This window comes from Neovison vison, chromosome 3 (assembly GCF_020171115.1).
Source record: "Neovison vison isolate M4711 chromosome 3, ASM_NN_V1, whole genome shotgun sequence".
Classification (NCBI taxonomy): Eukaryota; Metazoa; Chordata; class Mammalia; order Carnivora; family Mustelidae; genus Neogale; species Neogale vison.
Genome location: NC_058093.1, coordinates 224,293,812 through 224,316,872, shown reverse-complemented (window position 1 = coordinate 224,316,872; position 23,061 = coordinate 224,293,812). Strand labels below are relative to the sequence as shown.

The 23,061-nt window shown below is 43.2% G+C and overlaps 1 protein-coding gene across 1 annotated transcript in view; it reads right to left on the bottom strand.

The window, feature by feature from the left end:
• LOC122903330 (SV2 related protein) overlaps positions 1-18,611 on the bottom strand; it is a 73,818-nt gene extending 55,207 nt beyond the window's left edge. The window contains exon 1 of the mRNA XM_044244099.1: positions 18,419-18,611. Coding sequence (XP_044100034.1) covers positions 18,419-18,453 — 35 coding nt within the window. The 5' untranslated portion in view covers positions 18,454-18,611. The remainder of the gene's footprint in view (positions 1-18,418) is intronic.
• Between the last annotated feature and the right edge of the window lie 4,450 nt (positions 18,612-23,061).

Genomic DNA, 23,061 nt, shown 5'->3' with positions numbered 1-23,061 from the left:
AAACCTATTAATAAGGTGCAATAAAAAATGGAGGCTCCTACTGCTAGGATAAATGAGGCAGAAGAAAGAATTAGTGATATAGAAGACCAAATGATGGAAAATAAAGAAGCTGAGAATAAGACAGACAACTACTGGACCATGAGGGGAGAATTTGAGAGATAAGTGATACCATAAGATGAAACAATATTAGAATAATTGGGATCCCAGAAGAAGAAAGAGAGAGAGGAGCAGAAGACAGCAAAAAAAGGCAAAAATGAACTATTGGGACTTAATCAAGATCAAAAACTTTTGCACAGCAAAGCAAACAGTCAACAAAACCAAAGACAACCAACAGAATGGGAGAAGATATTTGCAGATGACATAGTATCCAAAATCTATAAAGAACTTATCAAACTCAACACCCAAAGAACAAATAATCCAATCAAGAAATGGGCAGAAGACATGAACACACATTTCTGCAAAGAAGACATCCAAATGGCCAATAGACACGTGAAAAAGTGCTCCACATCACTCAGCATCAGGGATATACAGACCAAAACCACAGTGAGATACCACCTCACACCAGTCAGAATGGCCAAAATTAACAAGTCAGGCAATGACAGATGTTGGTGAGGGTGCAGGAAAAGGGGAACCCTCCTGCACTGTTGGTGGAAATGCAAGCTGATGCAGTCATTCTCAAAAACAGTATGGAGGGTCCTCAAAAACTTGAAAATAGAGCTACCCTATGACCCAGCAATCACACTACTGGATATTTACCCTAAAGATACAAATGTACTGACCCGAAGGGACACATGGACCCAAATGTTTATAGTGGCAATGTCCACAATAGCCAAACTATGGTGGAAAGAACCTAGATGTCCATCAACAGATGAATGGGTAAAGAAGATGTTATATATATATATATATATATATATATATGAATACTATGCAGCCATCAAAAAAACTGAAATATTGCCATTTGCAATGATGTGGGTGGAACTAAAGGGTATTATACCAAGCGAAAAAAGTTGGTCAGAGAAAGCCAACTATCATATGATATCTCCAATAATGAGGGATTTGAGAGGCAGGGCGGGCAATAATTGGGGGAAGGGAGGGAAAAAAATGAAACAGGATGGGACTGGGGAGGGAGACAAACCATAAGAGACTTTTAATCTGAGGAAACAAACTGAGGGCTGCTGGGAGGAGGAGGTGAGGGATAGAGTGGTTGGATGATGGACACTGGGGAGGGCATGTGCTATGGTGAGTGCTGTGAAATTGTGTAAGACTGATGATTCACAGACCTGTATTCCTGAAGCAAATAATACATTATATGTTAATAAAAAAACAATGTAAAAGAGGAGAAATGTCTAAGTAAAACATAGTGCTATTATTATTTTTTTATTTTTTAAATTAATTTATTTTTTTAGTTGTGTTATGTTAGTCACCATACAATACGTCATTAGTTTTTGATGTAGTGTTCCAAGATTCATAGTTTACATATAACACCCAGTGCTCCATGCAATACGTGTCCTTAATACCCATCACCAGGCTCACCCAGCCCCCCACCCCCATCCCCTCTAAAATCCTCAGTTTGTTTCTTGGAGTCCGAGAAACAAGCCTCCCATGGTTTGTCTCCCCGTCCGACGTCCCCCCACTTCACTTTTCCTTTCCTTCTCCTAATATCCTTCATGTTATTCCTTAATTCCACAAGTAAGTGAAACCATATGGTAATTGACTTTCTCTGCTTGACTTATTTCACTCAGCATAATCTCCTTCAGTCCCACCCATGTTGATGCAAAAGTTGGGTATTCATCCTTTCTGATGGCTGAGTAATATTCCACTATATATATGGACCACATTTTCTTTATCCATTTATCTGTTGAAGTATTATTATTATTATTATTATTACTATTATTATTATTAGTTAACTTGCATTCTTCCATGTATTTCACCAAAGAATAACTGGGGTTCTGACATAGAAAGAGTAAACCAAATCGCAGAAGCATAGGAAACATAGCCTGCTGGTGCACTTGGAGAGGAGAAAAACAGAAGAAATCACAGCAATTTTGTAAATACCTGTACCCCCACTCACTAACAAGCCTGGGTCTGGAAAACTAGAGCCATCAAGCTCACCTTGGGCTAGAACCATAGCACGGAGCACAGAGCCCAGAGTTTGTAGGTGGTGGGGTCCCACTGAAGCCTAGAGCTAACACTCCATCCCCTCGAGCATCAGCAACACGGTCCAGCAGCATCGAGCTCATGTTCCAGCTCTGTGCTAGCTGCTGTTTTCCATGCACTTGATCTGCTGAGGTTGGGATTATGACCACCCCTTTCCAGACAAGAAAACCGAGGCCCTAGACGTCTCATGACTCACCCCCCAGTCACGCAGCTCAAGGGACATGGAATCAGGGTTCCACCTGATGCCTGTCAGATCAAACCCTTATATTCCCAGCCAACGTCAGGATACTCCTCCTCCAAACCCTTCTGTCACTCCCTACCTACTCTAATTTTTATTCCATAAAAATATCTTATTTTGTCAATCAGAGAAATACAATTATCATATGATCTCACCAATTTGAGGAATTCGAGAAACAAGACAGAAGATCATAGGGGAAGGGAGGGAAAAATGAAACAAGATGAAAACAGAGAGGGAGACAAACCATAAGAGACTCTTTTTAAAAAAAAAAATTTATTTATTTATTTATTTATTTTCAGCATAACAGTATTTATTGTTTTTGCACCACAATCATAAGAAACTCTTAATCTCAGGAAGCAAACTGAGGGTTTCTGGAGGGGAGGGAGGTGGGAAGGATGGGGTGGCTGGGTTATGGACATTGGGGAGGGTATGTGCTATGGTGAGTGTTGTGTATTGTGTAAGACAGATGATTCACAAACTGGTACCCCTGAAACAAATACTGCATTATGCGTTAATTTTTGAAAAATGGCAAAAAATGGGGAAAAAAGAGAAAGAAATATTTTATTTTGAGATATTTAAGGCATTGTCCCTAACTGAAACCCTACCCACCCAGCACTAACTCCCCATTCCCCTCTCCCTCCAGGCCCTGCTAATCACCATTCGACTTTCTGTTTATGAATTTACCTATTCTAGGTTCCTCAATGTAAGTGGAATCATACAGTACTGGTGCTTTTGTGACTGGTTTCTTTCACTTAGAATAATGTCCTCAAGGCTCATTCATGTTGTAGCAAGCGTCAGAATGCCCTTCCCTTTTTAAGATTAAATAATATTCCATTGTATGGATATGCCATAATTTTTAAACCATTTATGCACTGGTGGACACCTGGAATGCTTCTGCCTTTTGGCTGTTGTGAATAATGTTATGAGTGTGGGTGTGCGGGTATCTATTGAGTCCCTGCTTCCACTTCTTCTGATTCTATACCCAGAGTTGGAATTGCTAGATAATTCTGTGTTTAATTTTTTGAGGAGCCTGCATATTCTTTTCCTAGGCAGCTGCACCAGTTTACATTTCCATCACCAGTGAAGGAAGGTCCCAATGCTTCTACATCCTTGCCGATATTACTTTGTTTCATTTTTTGGATAAAATCCACTCTAATGAGGGGGGTGGGGTTATGGACATTGGGGAGGGTATGTGCTATGGTGAGTGCTGTGAAGTGTGTAAACCTGGTGATTCACAGACCTGTACCCCTGGGGATAAAAAATATATGTTTATTTAAAAAACTTTAAAAATTATTTTAAAAAAAGGATCTCATTGTGGTATTGGTTTGAATGTCCCTAAAACTGAGCATCTTTTCATGTTTATTGGCCATTTGTATATCTTCTTTGAACAAAATGTCTGTTCAAGTCTTATATCCATTTTTAAATCAGGATGTTTGGGGATTTCCGTTGTTGGTTTATTCTGGATATTAATCCCTTATCTGAGAATTGACTTGCAAATATTTTCTCCCATTCTGCCGGTGGCCTTTCAACCCTGTTGACTGTGTCCTTTGATGCACACAAGTTTTTTATTGTGATGTAGTCCAGACAACTCCAATACCATGAGTCTTTTTCCTTGTATTTTCTTCTAAGAGCTTTTCATAGGGTTAGGTCTTTCTATTTTGAGTTGACTTTTGTATATGGTATAAGATGAGGGTCCAACTTCATTATTTTGCAGGTGGATATTCCAGATTTCCCAGCACCAGTTGTTGAAAAGACTGTCCTTCACCCCCATCGAATGGTCTTGGCATGCTTGTCAAAAATCACTTGGCAGCATATGTGAGCATTTATTTCTGAGCTCTTCATTCTCTCCTTTGGTCTCTGTCTTTCTTGTGGCCACTGTAGTCAGTTGTAGACAGGTTTGAAGTCACAAAGTGTGAGGCCTCTAGTTTTCTTCTTTTTTCTCAAGACTTCTTTGGCTATTCTGGGTCCCTTGAGATTCCAAATGAATTTTAGGATAAAGTCTTCCCTTTTGGCAAAAATGGGTTGGGGATTCTTGTGCAATGATTCGTTAAGGAAGTACTTCCCTTGGGAAGTGAGGGTGGCTGGGCCAGGCGGGGACAAGGTCAGGGGCAAACTAAATAGGGAGATGGTTTCTGGGGGAATCTGATCCGATGTGGAGCTCTGGAATGTGAGTTATGTCACTGAGAAGGCCCTACCCAGAGGTCTGGGGTCTGGGCTCCCATGGGTCAGGCCTTGGTATGTCTGCCTGGGGGTGGAGGGCATAACCTCCCAGGTTGTCCCCAGGTAAGGCAGCTCCTCTGGGCTAAGGACAATTTTCTAAAGCCAATGGCAGTTGTGAGCTATCAGCAGCCAACCCTGGAGGCCCCTGGGAGATGCACCAGCCCAGTAAAGGGGATCTGGGACAGACACCAATGGCATCTGCTACAAACCAGCCCCTCCAGAGTGATTATGCAGACAAATCTTAAGCAGCATACAAACATTGATTTCCCCTTCCTCAAAGTCCTAAGTTAATAGCTCTCAAGCCATACATCAATTTTAATTGAGCACTTGTTATATGCACAGAGCTATGCTATAAGACTTTCATGTTCTCTCCTGTTACCCAGACAAGTCACCTATGAACTAGATATTGTTATTTGTCCTCATTTTATAGATGAGGAAACAAGTGCTTAGAGAGGTTAAGGCACTCATCCAAGGTCACACAGCTTGAAGGGACTGGGGACCAACCTGGTTGGCTTTCCTATTAGAGCCCTGGTCCTAATCACTGGGCATCACTTTCTCTCCCCAGAATTCACCTGTGTCTGGGGAATGAATGTGAGGCCTGAACTGAGCTGGCCGGGGTAGGAGACTTTGCCAGACAGTGGGAAATGGTGTGTTCTGGAGCAGGAATCAAAAGGCACAGCTTCATCCCAGCCTGGCTGACAGCTCTGCAGGTCATCACATTGGTGCGGGGGTTTTGATCTGAATGCAGCCTTAGAACCCCCACAAGGCTGGTCACAGCACCGGTGTCTGGGCCCCACTCCCAGAAGGTCTGATTCTGAAGGTCCTAGCCAGGAACTGAGATTTTGCATTTCTGACACATTCCCAGGTGGTGCCACTCTTGCTCATCTGGGGACTGATTTAGGGCATCAGACGAACCATTCTGCTGTCGTCCTGCCCCATGTTGATCATGAAGCTGTTGGCAGAGGTGGGTGCCAGCAGCTCATCTACCTCATTTGACAGACCCAGAACCCCTGTGATAGAGACCCAGACAAATGTCCCGGCCATCTGGAGCTGGGTCTCCCTGAGACCCTGGCGGCAGGTGTCACCTCGGAGCAAAGGCCAGGAGACAGATGAAATCTGCTTAGAAGCTGGGGTCTCGGGCTTCGCTTAAGCAGCACTTGCCAACGAGAACACGGTTTTATTCTGAGTATGTATTTATCTGAGGCAGCTTTAGGGGGCCTGCTGATGGAGATCATGGGCGTGTTCTCAAGCCAGTGGTATGCCTATAAATGGAATCTCAGTGAAAACCCCCCAAACCATGAAGATGTGTAACATAGGACAATATCCAGTGTGTATATGTGACCAATTTCAACCTGCCAATGGTTAAATAATGGGCTCCAAAAATTCCAAACATTTAACAATCAATCAATATGCTCTTAGAGCTGGTATGAATGGTCTGGAGCACACCACTGTATGGGAGTCCTCTAGCCACTGACACCTGCTACAGCACAGAGGGGCCTTGATATTGAGTGAAAGAAGCCAGACACAAAAGGTTGCATGTTGTAGGATTCCATTTAGGTGAAGTTTCCAGAACAGGCAAATGCACAGAGACAAGACAGGAAGCAGAGTTGTGGTTGCCAGGGCCTGGGGCGGGGGGGATGGTAAGGCTAGCTGGGGGTGGGAGGGTTTCCTTTAGGAGTGATGAAAATTCTCTGGAACCAGAGAGAGGTGATGGTCACACACCCTTGTGAATGTACGCCCCTGTTCACTGCAGCGTTACTCATGATAGCCCCAAAGATGGGAGCAATCCAGGGGGTTACCAGTAGCTGAATGGAAAGATAATCAAAATGTGGTCCATCCACACGAGGGGACACTCTTCAGTCTTAGACAGGAAGGAAGTACCGGTGTGAGCTACAACAGGGACGAACCTTGAAAACGTCATGCTAAGTGAAATACGCCAGTCACAGAATGACAAATACTGTATGATTCCACGTTTGACATGCTCGGAGTTGTCAGTTTCATAGGCACAAAATAGAACAGCGGTGGCCAGGGGCTGGGGAAGGAGGAACAGGGGATTAGGGTTTAATGGGGCCAGGGCTTCAGTGTGAGAAGATGAAACGGTCCTGGAGAAGGATAGTGTTGCTGGTTCACAACTGTGAACGTATTTCATGCAACAGAATTGCATGCTTGCAAATGATTAGGATGATAAATTTATTTTAGGTGTATTTCACCATCCAAAAAAAAAAAGAAACTCCACCTTTAATACTGCCACCGATGTTACTGGAACCCTCTGTTTCATTTATTCAACAAATACATATTGAGCTCCTGCCTCACACAGCAAGTCCAAGGTACTGCTGGGATTTCTAAGGTGAGCCAAGCAGACTTAGGCTCCTTCCTGTGGTGCTCATAGTCTGCTGGAAAGTGGAAGGGGGGGTGTCAGACATTTATTTATTTATTTATTTATTTGACAGAGAGAGAGACAGAGAGAGAGATTCCAAGTAGGCAGAGAGGCAGGCGGGGGGGGGGGGGAAGCAGGCTCCCTGCTGAGCAGAGAGCCCGATGCGGGGCTCAATCCCAGGACCCTGAGATCATGACCTGAGCCGAAGGCAGAGGCTTAACCCACTGAGATACCCAGGTGACCCAGAGGGGCAGACATTTTAAAAGGCGTGCATGCACGCACACGCACACGCACACACACACACACACACACACACGTGTGTGTGTGTAACATAGCTATCTTGCACATTATGAGAAATGCTACAAATAACAAATGTCATGAAAGGCTAGCTGGGGGTGGGAGGGTGACATGTCCACTCCGCTGCCCACTGAATAAAGGGTGGTATTCAATGAGAAGGAATTGCAAATAAGTGGGACTCTCCAACCTCAAGAACCAACCCCCCAATCAGAAACATGAACAGCCCCCAAGGTATTCATGGGAGATGGGAATACAGGGGAGTATCAGAGGACGGAGGGAAAGGGACATTTATGTGCATTATCCTCTCACTTTCAGGGATGAAGGGAAGGTCGATGGATCACCCTCGACTCTGAGGGGAACCTCACGGAAGGAAATGACTCTGCAGCCTGATAATTTTCCCTAAATTCTGTTTGCATCACATCCTCTCCTCAAGGACTGTCTGGAGCTCCACACCTCTTCCCCGTGACAGAACAGTGACCACTGCGACTCTGCAGAAGGTACTCTGTGAGAGCTTTCAAAATGTTAAGTCCTCTGTGCTCTCACTCAGAATTGCGCAGCTGGCAATTCATTGCAGGGACAGACATGAGTACGCAATGACTTACCATTTGAACAATGGCTGATAGGCATTGTTAGCTGGCTGTGTGCCAAGTGCCATGTTTGTGCTCTGCATTGATTACCTTATATCAACTTTGCTGTTGCTAACCCCATTTTACAGATGAGGACAGTCATGCCCAGAGTGGCCCAAGGTCACACAGGACGTGTCTAACCCAGACGCTGGCAAAGCCACCTGCCTGCTGAGTACCCATGCCCAGCCATTTTGCTATAGTCCCTTCTGGTGCTGTTTGCAGCCAAACCAGAAACAATCATCAGAAGAGGAATGAGTATATAGATTATGACACATCCACATAGGAAAATGTGGGGGAAAAAATTTTGTCTGTTGATCCATGTCACAGTATCACAACAGCCCAAGTGTCCATCGATAGATGAATGGATAAAGTACGGTGTATACATACAATGGAATATTAAGCAGCCTTGAAAAAAGAGGAGAGTCTCACACATGCCACAACGTGATGAATTTTGAAGATATTCTGCTTAATGAAATAAGCAGAATGAAAGCAGGTCTTTTCTGACCTGAAAAGACAAACACTGTGTGAGTCCACCTATGTGAGGGGGAATAAAATAGTCAAATTCACAGGGATAGAGAGAAGAAGGGCAAGTTGTCATGGGCTCGGGCAAGGGAGAGTTGGTGTTTAATGGGGACAGAGATTCAGCTGGGGAAGACGAAGTTTTGGGGACGGATTGTGGTGCTGGTTGCACAAGAACGTGGACAGTGTGAATGTACTTAGAGAAAATTTATCATTTTGACAATTATGCTTAGAATTGTCGAAATGGCAATTTTTTTCTTATGTATATTTTACCACGATAAACACAGACACAGGCACACGCATGCATGCACACACATGCACACACACAGACACACACGATCTGATCTGTAAGAGCCAACAGGAAAAGATTGTTGGGCTTATTATTTTATTTTTTTAGAGAGAGAGAGAGTGCAAGCGGGGACGTGAAGAGGGGCCGAGGAAGAAGAAGAGAATTTTAAGCAGGTTTCACACTCAGTACAGAGCCTGATGTGGGGATTGATCTCATGACCCTGAGATCTTGACCAGAGCTGAAATCAAGAGTCGACACTTAACTGACTGAGCCACCCAGGTGTCCTGGGATTTATTATTAAATATGCTAGAATATGGTCCCATGATCTAAGTCCTTTGTTACTAAGATTTAAGTGTGGTCTTGAATCAGGGGCCCCAGCATCCCCCAGAGGCCTGTTAGAAATTCAGAGTCCCAGGTCTTGACCCCGACCTTTGGAGACAGCATCTGCATTTTAACGCGGTCCCTAGACAATCTCTGTGCATGTTCAAGTCTGAGAAGCGCAGCTGCTGATACTTATGTTTCCACAGTCCTGGGCATTCTGGAAGGATTCTTAAGAAACCAAAGACTAGTTGCTTCTGGGGAGGAGAAGGACTGCATTGGGAATGGGGACTTTTTGCATGGGAAGGAAATTTTTTTTTTTGCTTTTCATTTTGGACCTTTCTGCCATGTTTGCGATTTTTAACCTGCGCATCTATTCCTTTAGTAACCCATATAAATAACAATAACAACTATTTACAGAGCTCTTGTTGATCATGTGGCATCTGCTAAGCATGTGGGGATGCTTTCATCTGTGGAATGGGAATGACAGTGGGATTGCAAGACTGCTATGAAGGTTAAAGGGAAGACGGTGGGCGTTGAACTTCCCTTGACCTGGCCCAACTCAAGTCACCTTCCTGCCTGAACTGGGAGTATACAGACCTTTGTGCACTGTGACTCCGAGAAGGCAGCTTACCTCCCTGCAGTTGTAAACCAGGATCTGTTCATATTCCTACTCTGGTATATCACTAGAAGCCAGGGCACCTGTATTTAGGAAAACTTTTTTTGAGACAGAGGTGCAGGGACGCCTGGGTGGCTCAGTGGGTTAAAGCCTCTGCCTTTGGCTCAGGTCATGATCCCGGATATCTGGGATCAGGCCCCGCATTGGGCTCTCTGCTCGCTGGGGGGCCTGCTTCCTCCTCTCTCTGCCTGCCTCTCTGCCTACTTGTGATCTTTCTCTGTAAAAAAAAAAAAGAAGAAGAAGAAGAAGACAGAGGTACAAAGAGGCCTTTGACACTAACTTATACTCGGAAATTGGCCAGACTACATTTTGATTCGGTCGGGTTCCTGAAAGTATCTATCAACCACCAGAGCCAAGGTTTCCCAAAGCGGGGGATGGGGAATGTGATACAAAAGATAAAAATCGAAGGGACATCCGTTAAGTGTATGAGGGCTCTGAAACAAGTTGGCTCACAATTTCTTGGCATTTGTTGTGTATATACAGCATGTAATTTACCAAAATAGCAGAGAACATTTATTTCACATAATTTTGCTATTTAAAGAAGGGAAGAGCTTGAGGAGATGGCTGTCAACTTAAAGGTCTTATTTGTACCATCATGTAATTCTCTCCAGTACCTTAAATTAGGGTCTGAGGCTTGGTTAGGGTATTTTAGATACGGAAGCTTCTTCTCTTTTCATCTGAGCTTCTGGACTTTGATCCTCTGAGTTGATGAATCTACCAGACAGAAAAGGAAGCTTACTCCTAACTGATTTTCACAGGGTGGTGTTTAGTGTCCTATCATGAAGGGAGGTGGTCTGCCCCAGAGGAGAAAAACGGGGACTGATCGGGGTTTGGATCCCTTCTCGTGCCCCTCCATTGCTGTGTGACCCTGGGTGGGTTACTTTACTTCTCTGAGTCCTCATTTCGTCCCTGATTGGATGGAGATGATAATGTCCACCTCACAGGTTTGCCATGGAGACAAAAGGAGTTGATATTGACAGATTGTGTCGAGAGCATGGCATAATCGTTCAGTATTTCAGTGTTTACCGAGTGAGTGCTAACTATGTGCTGACTGCTGGGATAGATACCAAAGGAAATAAAAATAATAGATGTGGTCCCTTCCCTCTTGGGGCCAGTGCTCTAGTTGGGCAGATGGTAAATGAAGAAATTATAATAGATTTGCGCACACTTTGATTTTGAGAAGGAAAAAAAGGGGTGCCAAGATAAAGAACAATTGGAGGAAGGAGGAGTCAGCATAGACCTTCCTACAGAGGCTGAGATAAAGATGGCAAGGCAAGGAGGGTGGTGCACAGATGGTGGGGAGACAGTTGGGAAAATGGTCGGTGCAAAGGCTCAGAGGCAGGACCAAGGTGTGGAGGTCAGAGAGACAGACCGTATCATGCAGAGCTCTGGACACCACAGTGAGGATTTTCCATATTCTCCTGAGACCAGGGAGACACCACTGAAAGTTTTCAAGTAGGCGAGAGAGGACGGAAGATGATCAGAGTTGAGTTTGAGAAGATCACTCATCAGACACATGTGTCCACAAGAGGAGGAACTAGATTGTAGAGAGTGTTTTAAAATGCAGGTTTTAGACGCACCCGAATGAGTCATTAAGTGTCTGCCTTCTGCTCGGGTCATGATCCCAAAGTCCTGGGATCAAGCTCTGCCTCAGGATTCCTGCTTGGCAGGAAGCCTGCTTCTCCCTCTCCTACTCCACCTGCATGTGCTCCCTCTCTCTCTGTGTCTCTCTCTGTTAAATAAATAAATAAAATCTTTAAAAAAATAAAATAAAATGCAGGTTTTATTATTATTTGGGTATAGCGAGGCCAAAAGATCAGGAGATGACTGCCAGGGGGAAAACTATACCCTGTAATACTCCTAGATCACAAGTGCAATAGCCTGTCACACCTCAGGCACCCTATGGGGAAGCACCTGAGTTGGTAAAAAGGCAGAGGAAGTGGAAGGGGAAAGGCAGGTAAGAACCCTTATCCTGGTTTCCACAGGAAGAAAGAGGCGAGGCAGGGTAACCAGGCTGGGGACCTGGCCAGTTTGAATAATGTCAGTGGGTTCTGGGGCACAGGGGCTGTCTGGTTCTTGGCCCTGGGGTGTTGAGAACAGGTGGAGAGTGGCTCTGGATTGGTTACTTTGTGCACGGACACTGGCAGGTCAATCATTACAGTTAACTCGGGGAGGGTCAATCCCTTCAGGGTCAGCAAAGCCCCAAGATGTCAAAACACTAGAGGATAGGAAATAAAAGGCATGCTTAACATAGAAGGATGGCAAGAAAGGAAGCAGGGAGACTAGAAAGGAGGCTCTGTGGTCAGCTGTGTGAGAGGGGACAGTGGCTTGGTAGAGGGACTAGAGTGAGGGAAGGATGGAAGGAGCTGAAGCTTTTGTCATTTGTCCTCCCTCCCCACTGGCCCCCATTAGTGGCAGGAGACACCTTTCCTGGGAGATCCTTCTGCAGGGCATGACAAGTGCCCACTTATCTGGGGAGCACAGTCGGCAACGCTGATGACCAGCACCCCTCTGTTTTGTCCCAGGAGCTCAGCTGTGTCACACAGGGGCTTCTTTGGAATCTGAGGCCTATTGACAAATGGGATTAGAGGCTATGGACCCAAAGCAGTGGAAATTGCCAAGGTCCCTTAAAATAGGACTCGCTTTTTGTTTCCTTCAAGACAAGACGTGGGCACTCCCTGATCTGTGTGATTTGGGAAGTACCTTTTCAGGGGCTGGACCTCTGTCTTCAAGTACTTGAGGTCTGGGCAAGTGAAGAATGGTGTTTGTTCAACTTGGACCCCGAGACCAGAGCTTGAGCTCTGGATTTGGGGAGATAAGGTGTGAGGGTTTGGATACAGTGACATTTAAGGTCCCTTCCATTCCTGAATGTCTAGAAGGCCATCATTAAAGGGGATTTTAATTTTCTGTGGATTTTATTTGTTTGTACTTTCCTACCACCCCCATCGACCTGAATAGCATCGATCTTGTTCCCTGGGTAGTGGACCACTGGTTTATATTCTGGACAAAAGGTAACAATCACAAATAAATAATAGTTAACATTTATTAAGCCCTTACTATGTGCTGCTAGCTGCACTAAGCACTTGAACCTGAGGCCTGGAGAAGAAAAGATTACCTTCCAATTTAGCAGAAAAGGCAGGATTTGAATCCAGGTCTGCCTGAGTAGAGAGTCCTCTACACTTGATCATTCTATGCCATGGCTTCAGTGGAGAGGGGGATGGGGGACAGAGGTCTTTGTGACAACTTTCTGGGAAGTTTGTAACTTATTCATTTAGTAAGCATGCCATGAGGACCTTGTGTGTGTGAGACCAAACTCTTGTCCTCATGGATCTTACAATCTTTTACCAAAGGTAAACTGAGGATGGAGGGAGGTGCACAAATTGCTGGTGGAACACATACTAGGGTCCTGACATGACTAAGGTCAGAGAAATGAGGTTGAAAGAGAGACCCAAGGATGCCCTAGAAATAGAGAGACTGAATAATTCATTGCCTCTGCTAAAATACTTTAGAGTTGGGACGCTTGGGTGGCGCAGTTGGTTGGACGACTGCCTCTGGCTCAGGGCGTGATCCTGGAGTCCCGGGATCGAGTCCCACATCAGGATCCCAGCTCCATGGGGAGTCTGCTTCGCTCTCTGACCTTCTCCTCGCTCATTCTCTCTCTCACTGTCTCTCTCTCTCAAATAAATAAAATAAAAAATAAAATACTTTAGAGTTGTGTTTCCCAATGGGGCGTGATTTTTGTCTCCTAGGGAACATTGGCAATGTCAGGAGACATTTTTGATTGTCACAACTTGGAGGGACGGCTGTGATATCTAGTGGGTAAAGCATCCAGGGACGGTGCTAGACATCCCATAAAACACAGCACAGCCCCCACCGCTAAGTATTATCTGGTCTACAATGTGAAGAGTGTCAAAGTCGAGAAACCGGGTACTACAAGGTAAAAGAGATGTAATTAATAATTACAGCAGGAAAATTTCCCTGAAGCAGGATGGTACCAGGCACACCCATCTAGACAGCTTAGAATCATAAAGTTAAAAATGCCCTTAAAGTTGGCCCAGGCACCCCTTAGATCTCAGGAAAGCAAATACATTGCCGACGATCACACAGTGACTTGCATACAGATCTGCATAATTCTTTTAGACAGCCAGAGAGGAGTTTGACTGGGGCGGTAAAGCTACTCTCTGGGCCAGCAGACCCTTGGACGATCCTCCCTGAAACCTAAAATCACCCAAGCAATAGCTTCTTTGCAAGGGAGCTTCTTTATTTGGACTCCAGATTGATTGTTCCCCTTAAGTCAATAAAACACATATCCCCTAGAGGTGAGGCTGGGTGACATGTGTTGGAAATGATGGGGTGTGAGCAGCTTTGAGCTTGAAGTTTTAAGAGGTTCTGGTGGGTTGACCTTGAGGATCTGGACCTAAGCTATTGAAATAACTCTTTTTTTCTTTCCTTTTCTTTTTTGTCTGTGAAGTGGGTGATACTGAAACCCCTTTCTCCTCCTTGGCCAGGAATCTCCCCCTTTGGGGAACATTTTCTTAGTGTTTGGAGAAGGAGGCCATGGCTTCTAGGTAATGTTGGAGGTTAAGGGGAAACTAAGCTAGTGTGGAGGTACTGTGCTAAGAACTTCCCAATGATGACTATCTTGATCTTCACAACAGACCTGTCATGCAGAGACTGCCATAATCTTGACTTTAAGGAGGAACACCCAGCCTTCAGGAGGTGAAGTAACTAGCCCAAGGCCACCCAGATGTTTGAACCCAGGTCTGCCTGCCTCGGAGCCCACACTTTTATCCCTACTGTTGATTAAGCCCAGGAGAAGTCAGTAGGAGATTCACTGAGACAATGGGCTTAAGTTTAATCTTGAAGACAAAGTTTGTAAGAAAGGAAGGAGAGAGAAAATTGGGCAAACAGAGGATAAAGTTCCAGCTAGGTCATCCTCTGCAGCCTCCCTTAAGTCCCTCGTTTTGTATGCTCCCTCCACTGGCCTGATTTTGAGACGCAACACTTTTTTCCTACTTCAGTGCTTTTATCTACACAGTTCCCTTTGTCCATAATACTTCTCATCCCATCTCTTTCCTTGGATGACTCCTACACATCTCTGGGGGCTCAACAACAATGTCACTTCCTCAAGGAAACCTTCACTGATCCTCCCCTCCTTCCCCACCTAGTACTAGTCTCACCGTACCCTGCACTTGTCCTTTGCAGCCTTAAAACAACCTTCATAATTATTGGGCAATGATATGTGTTTGATGTCTGCCTCTCCCAGCACCAGTTCAGCGCTGTCCGATATAATGTTCTGCCGTTATGGAAATGTTTTAGGCCTGCGTGGTCCAATATGGTAGCCAGTAACCACATGTGGCTATTGAGCACCCGAAATGTAGTTAGTGCAATTGAGAAAGATGATTTTTTTAAATTTCACATTTTTAAATATAAATTACATTTTATGTTGTTTATTATACTATAAAAATGATTTCATATCCAAATTATATAATTCAAGTTTAAATTTAAATAACCAGGGGCGCCTGGGTGGCTCAGTGGGTTAAAGCCTCTGCCTTCGGCTCAGGTCATGATCTCAGGGTCCTGGGATCGAGCCCCGCATTGAGCTCTCTGCTCAGCAGGGAGCTTGCTTCCTCCTCTCTCTCTCTGCCTGCATGTCTGCCCTCTTGTGATCTCTGACTGTCAAATAAATAAATAAAATCTTTAAAAAAAATAAATTTAAATAACCACATGAAGTTAGTGACGACCATATTGGACATTGCAGCTCCAGACTGTGACTACCTTGAGGGCAAGGACCGTGTCTATATTATTCAGTTGCAGAATCCCTTGTACTATGTGCCCAAATGAATATAATGAATGAATCAATCAACCAATTAACCAATGCAGTCTGCAAAAGTTGCTTTCAAGAAATCATCCTAGGGGCACCTGGGTGGCTCAGTGGGTTAAACCTCTGCCTTCAGCTCAGGTCATGATCTCAGGGTCCTGGGATGAGCCTGCCTCCCTCTCTCTCTGCCTGCCTCTCTGCCTACTTGTGATCTCCATCTGTCAAATAAATAAATAAAATCTTAAAAAAAAAAAAAAGAAATCATCCTAGAAAGGAAAGACCCAGAGAAGTCTGCCTTGTACAAGGTCACACAAAAGGCAGAACTAGGCACAAAATCTTAGCCTCCAGAGTCTCCTGTACATGGTACTGTGCCTGAAAGGACAACAGGTAAAAGACAGAGGTTGTTTGGGGCTTAAAATGAACCATCCTTGAGTTGTGTGAAGGAGCTTCCAAGTGCAAGGAGGGACTGTTTTCTTAGGCACCTTCAACTCCTTTTCCCCTCCCCAAACCCTGTAAACTACTTAGTGGCTTATAATCTATTAACACTTGGCTTCCCATAGGACTGAGGCTGTTCCGAAGTCCACCCTTGCCAACCCTCTCCAAGGCATTCTGATTTTTTTTTTTTAAAAACCATATTGCTCTCAGGAAATCTGTTGCGTGCAGTCTGTGCACAGTATACAGAGGGTGTGGTTTAAAAAAACATCTAAGTCGTGATTTGTAACCCACTCAGATTCACGTGGCTGTTCCTTTTACTTCACTCCCTTTTTATAAATAGACGTCAACACGTTTCAGGGCTAATTTTGACTTCATTCAAATTGCAGATTACAGTTTTGAAGACTCCAACATAGGGAGTCTATATCTATTTTTCTAAATGATTTTTAAAGATTTTTATAAATGATTTTTAAAGATAATAATAGTATTAGTTAATATATGTCAAATGCTTTATGTTTACCAGGCATTCAGCATACCTTTTCTCACTTGGTCATTACAATAACTCTGTGAATCAAGGACGATTGTGAGCCCCATTTTATGGCGAGGGAAACTCAATCTCAGAAAGGTTAAATCACTTGCTCAAAGTCAAGTAACCAGAAAGTGGCAAAGCCAGGATCTGAACTCAAGTCTGTCTTACTCAAGAGCTAATGCTCTTAGCCAATACACAGTTTGGCCTCGCTAATAGATATTACATGTATTTATGTGTTAAAGTATCAATAAGAATAACCAAGAAACTTAACCGTGGTTTGGGAAGAGAGAGACTAGTTTTTATTCTTGTACTTCTTTTTGAAATTTATTTACTCTATGCAGAGATTATATTAGTACATTATATTATATACATTAGTATAAAAACTAAATGATTTTTTAAATTTAAGTTAATAAAACCATCATCATTTTTACTTTTTTTTTAATTAAGGAAGGACTTGTCACAATAGTGTCATGTCTATAGCTGAATAGATTAAATATACATGGGCTCTGAGTAATCTGCAAAGTTCACATGCTCTGACATTATTTGAAAATTCATCTCAGTAGCTGCAGTTCCAATATGTATTGTATTCTTCTTCTGAGTATGAGATTTCATATTTCAGTGTCTGAATTATTTTTTTTATTTTGAGATAATGGGCTGGTTTTTTTAACATGATATTATTTTCATTGAAAGTGGTATGTTTTCCTCGAGAGATTTACACTCAGATATGTGTATTTTTATGTATTCATACATCGACCTCTGGATATTATAACTGAGCATCTTTTGCATTTGTGAAATAATGCTGATTACATAAGATATGCTATTTGTGGATCAATTAATAAAAACTTGAGAGTAAAATCTAATTAAAATTTTAAAATGAAAATTAATTTTTACACCAATTGAGAAGTAAACATTTACAATACCCTTCAGTATTCAGAGCCTCAGAGAGCTGTATCAATCACACTAAAAGTCACTTGGGAGAATTTCTCCGTGGCTTAGAGAGGGGGAAAAAATTTAAGTCAAGAAAATACACACACTAACAATGATGTATCTTTTACAACAACTCCAAACAGTGTTTACTTTTACCATCCAAATGGCTAGTGCGTCTGAAAATTAAAACAAAAATCCGCATTAATGCCCCATCTGATAGTCTTGGGATTTGCTTAACAAATCACCACTGGCTTGTAGTAGGAGAAATCCATAAACCCCTCCACAAGGCCCCTGTCCTTTCCATTGCTTGGTTGTATTTCTCCAAGATTCTCAGAGCAAATCTGATATCCCCTAAAAATTCCCATCCTCTAGCTTTGTATTCCTGATGTTCTCAAGGATAGCCATAGACAGAGTCTCACTCTAGCTAGCTCTTACAAAAACCTTTCATTCAGAAGAAGGCAAGAGGTTTCAGCCCTCTCATTCACACACTTCATAAACAAGACTTTGTCCAAGCCTCCCCTCTAGGAAGGCATTCCAGCTTTTTAGAAACCACTTTGCAACAGCAGTACCATTCCCTTCCATAAGACCTTGCAGAAAAATTGGGAATTTCACGGCATAGGAGAAAAGGCTGGGAAAAACCGATGTCATTGCATGGACTCATCAATTCAGTCCACATTTCAAAACAGCAGCTAATGCTTTCTTAAAACACAGACCTCAAAAATCCCTTTAGGACTGAGAGCAATTACAAGGGAAAACACAATACCCCTAGCTCCCCATAAGATTCTGACGGATCTGAAAAATAGAACTGAGTCAGAGATACAGAGGCTGGACTGCTGGAATAGGAAAATGGCTTGTCTCCTCGGGGCCTAATTCTTTCCTCTCCAACAGTTCCTTGTACATTCAAGAAACCATGCAGAGATGCCCCCCTCCAGGTTTTCATTTTTTAAAGGAAAGCCTGCCTTCCTCTCCCTCGCCCCCATGATACTCACGGCAGCTGCCTTAGCTGGAATAAGTCCTCCTCCATGTCCGCGCTGAGCCAGGACGAGCCCTTTTCATGGCCCTTACATGGTGTTTGTGGATGACGGGCGGTCGGGGTTTCAGCACCGGGGTGCTGGATAGCTCCCGCGCCGCTTCCTCCCTCGGCGGCAGCTGTTCGGGGGAGGGAGCCGCCAGGGACCAGCCCACGAGACAAAGCCGCCGCCGCCAGGAGAGTGGGCGGAGAGGAGGAGGCGGAGGGCAGAGCGAGCGGCGCGGGGAGAGGGGGCGGGGAAGAACCCTTCTGGTTAGAGGAATTTACAGGCTTTCTGTGATTGGCGATGTTTTACTGGGTGCCTATAGGGCACAACAGTCTGTGAAATGGCTGTCGAGGTACCAATGAGCACTCTTTGGTTGACAACGCCTCTCTAAATGTTTATTTGTGGGGATTCATTAATGTCGTTACCGGTGTAATATTCTTGAAACCCAGGCTGATATAGCAAATGAAGGGTATGAAAAATTCAAAGATGTGGGCATGCATTAAAACACCGTTTATTGAGCACCTACTGTGCCAGGCACTGTAATAGGCACCAGGCATATGCAAGACAAGTTAGACATGTCATTGTCATCATGGAGCTGTCTAGCGAAATGAATCAAGAAAAAAAAGATGTAAGTTAAGTATGAGAAAGCCAAAGGCCACTCATTCATTCATTCATTCATTCATTCCACAAACAAGCATTATTGAATGGTTTCTATAGCCACACTGGGGAATCAAAGATTAATAAAACCAAATCCCCACCTTCAAAATCCTCCCTATCTGTTTTTCCCATCCTCCTCCAGCTAGAATGTCTGCCGTCTTAGAACTGAAGCTCGGTAAAGGCTTGCTGATGTACCCCAAGGGCCTAGAACAATAAAGCTTTATTTATGGACACTGAAATTGGAATTTAATATTCCCCACTAAATGCAACCCCAGGGCTTTGCATTGTGTACACTCAATACATGCTTGTTAAACTGAAAGCAAACTGATCTTTCACTCCAGGTGAGTAGGGGTTCAGTATCTATTTTAAGCTATGAGAGGAAGGATAATGATTTCTATTAGAGCTGACAGGTTGGAGGTCTAACGGTAGTGTGTCCAATTCATCCTGGTTTGCCGAGGAACTTGAGTCTTTGCTCTGAAAGTTCCAAGTCCTGGAAGCCCTGAGTTCCAGGCAAGCCTGACAGTTGGTTATTCGACAGTCATAAGCCAGATCCACAGAGAGATGTGTTTTAAGTAGCCTGAAGGGTCAACAAGAATACTTTTAAGTGTAAAGATTCAAAACTATACTCTTAGAAGAAACCATAGGAATAGATCCTCATGACCTTAAATTAGGCAGTGGTTTCTTAGACACGACATCAAAAACACAAGTAACAACAGAAAAAATTAGTTACATTGGGCTGGATCAAAGTTAAAATCTTCTCTGTCTCAAAGGACGTTGTCAAGAAAGTGAAAAGACAACCCATGGCATGGGAAAAATATTTGCAAATTATGTACCTGATAAGAGACTTACTTCAAATAATTTAAAGCACTCTTACAACTAAATAATAAAAAGACAGTGTAATTTAAAAATGGAAAAATAGGGGAGCCTGGGTGGCTCAGTTATTTAAGCAACTGCCTTCGGCTCAGGTCATGATCCCAGGGTCCTGGGATCCAGCCCCACATAGGGCTCCCGGCTCAGTGGGGAACGTGCTTCTCCCTCTCCCTCTCTCCTGCTTGTGTTCCCTCTCTCGCTCTGTCTCTCTCTCTCTCTGCCAAATAAATAAATAAAATCTTTAAAAAAATAAAAAATAAAAATGGAAAAATAATATGAATGGATATTTCTGCAAAGAAGATGTGTGACCAGATGTGGCACCTGGATGGCTCAGTTGGTTAAGCATCTGACTCTTGATTTCGTCTCAGGTCCTGATCTCAGGGTTGTGAGATCCAGCCCCATGTAGGGCTCTGCGCTCAGCAGGAAGTGTGTTTGAGATTCTCTCCCTCTCCCTCTGCCCCTCCCCACCCACTGGTACACATGCTCTGTCTCAAATAAATCAATACTTATTTTAAAAAAATGTGTGACTAGCCAACAAGCACTTGAAAAAAATTGCTTAACATCATTAGCCATTAGGGAGATGCAAATCAAAATGACAACAAGATACCACTTCATACCAACTGGAATGGCTAGAATTAAAAAAACATACAATAACTAGTGTTGTGAGGATATAGATGGGACATTCCCCTCGTTCACAGCTGCTGGGAATATAAAACGGTGCACCAGCTATAGAAAACAGTTGGATAGTTTCTCAAAAATTTAAACACAGAGTTACCTCATGACCCTGTAATACCACTTGTATTGCAGGTAAATACCCAAAAGAAATGAAAACACAGTGTGCACAAAGCTTGTACAGAAATGTTTATAACATCATTATTCATAACATCAAAAAGTGGAAACACCCAAAAGTTCATCAGGTGGTCATCAAATTTTACACTTAAAAGGAGTGAATTGGGAACGTCTGGGTGGCTCAGTCAGCTAAACGTCCAATTCTTGTTTTTGGCTCAGGTCATGATCCCAGATCTATGAGACTGATCTCCAGGTGAGGCTCTGCGCTCAGCACTGAGTCTGCTTGAGATTCTCCCTCCCTTTCCCTCTGCTCCTCTCTCTGCTCATGCTCTCTCTCTGTCTGTCCCCCACCCTCTCTCTCTCAAATAAATAAATAAATAAAATCTTTTTTAAAAACCCAAAACAAACAAAAAGAGTGAATCGTGTGGTGTGTAATTAAACTTTAATAGAGCCGTTTTTTAAAAATGACTTTCAATAAATTTTAATAATAAATAATAAGATTGACTTCAAGTTTTGTCAACATCTAAACAGAGATTTCACATAACAGGATCACCAGCTTTTTGGTAGAGAGGGAAGCAGTGTTCTTCAACCGGGTCTGCCTTTCTGTCTGGCCACTAGGAAGTGATGCTTCCAAGCAGCCTGCTGGGCTTTATCAAGGCTTCACACATTTAGCTTCCCTCACTGCTCTTTGGAGACTTGAGGCGCTCACTGCTGAAAACTGGGGGAACAGTACTTAGTATGTAATAGGTATTTTAAAAATCCTAAAGAATTTATGTTTTCTCTTCTTTCTTAGAAATATGGTTACACTTTTCTAAAGCAGTGGTTTCCGCCTTTGAGTGTGAGTGAGCATCCCCAGAGGGCTTGTTGCATGCATATAGTTGTGCACCACCCCCGGAGTTTCTGATTCAGCAGGTCTGGGGTGAGGCCTGAGAGCTTCCATTTCTAACGGGTTCTCAAATGATACTGATTCTGTTGGTCTGGGGACCACACTGACAAGCCCTGTTCTAAAGTTATATCTGAATGAGATTATCAGCCAAGAAAAATATGACCCATGTTTGTTTATACCTCTGGTCTTTGAGACATCCTTGGGTAGATATGAATATTATAAAGGCAGTTACTTTCAGCTAACCACATTATCCATCTGCCCGGGAAATGGGAACATGCCAAAAGCCAGATGGGTTTTATTTCACATCAGAGTGATGCATCATGATCTCTCCTCTCAGATTCTTAAAACAAAACCTATAGGGGCTGGAATAAAGACTGACAAGCCGTCCCGTAGCCTGAAATACTGAATATACAATTATGGGCTATGAACAAGTGATTCTCCTATCAACTGTGTTCTGAATCCTGTTGTTTATTATTGAGATTTTTTTCTTTAAAACTGAAATTGGATTTTAAAAAAACACAAAAGGGGCAAATAAGGCTTTGATGGTAGATCCCTGCTCTGCTGGCCATTGCTGGTAGGATGGCATTTCCACCTGGAGTCATTCCCAGGTCCCTGGCATTGTGCTGGGAGCTGTTAATTACTTACGGACTTTACCCAGGAGCCAGTAGAAAGGGGATGCTTGGCCAGGAGGGTAAGCCCTTGTTAAAAAATGTAAAGTGTACAACCTCAAAGAGTCCCTTGCTCATATGTCTTATTCTTCAATGAAATACAAGATGTGTTCTCATCTACAATGAGAGAGGACTGGAGAGGGCAAAGAGAACTATTTTCCCCTTCAATTCTGTCCTCTTTTTCTTCCTGTATTTTGGGGCAGCTGGCTCAAAAGATAAACTCTAAAGTTCTCCTAATAAAACCATGATCTCTTAGACATTGTATTTTCAGAAGGACATAAAATAAGGAAGAGATAAATGTGAATCAGAGGCCAGAACGCCTATCCAGACCTAGGGAAGAGGTTATTAAGCAGAAGAAGTTCAAGATATCCGAGTTAACACTGAAGAAGCGATGGTCTTTTCTTTGCACTCTTGTGACTTGTACTTTCAATTTATTTACTTCAAAGTGTTTCTTAATTTCCCTTCTCAGTTCCTTGTTTACCTGTTTATTATTTAGAAATGTGTTGTCTAATTTCTATGTATTTATTAGTTTCCCAAATTTCCTTCCATTACTGATTTCTAATTTCATTGAATTGTGGTTGGAGAGCATACTTTGTACGGTTGCAGTTTTAAAATCCACTGAGACTTGTTTTATAGTCTATCTTGGAGAATGCTCCATGTAAATTTGAGAAGAAAGTGTATTCTGCTATTGTGGGAAATGTTCTGTAGATGTCTGTTAGAGCTACTTGGTTTATCATGTTGCTCAA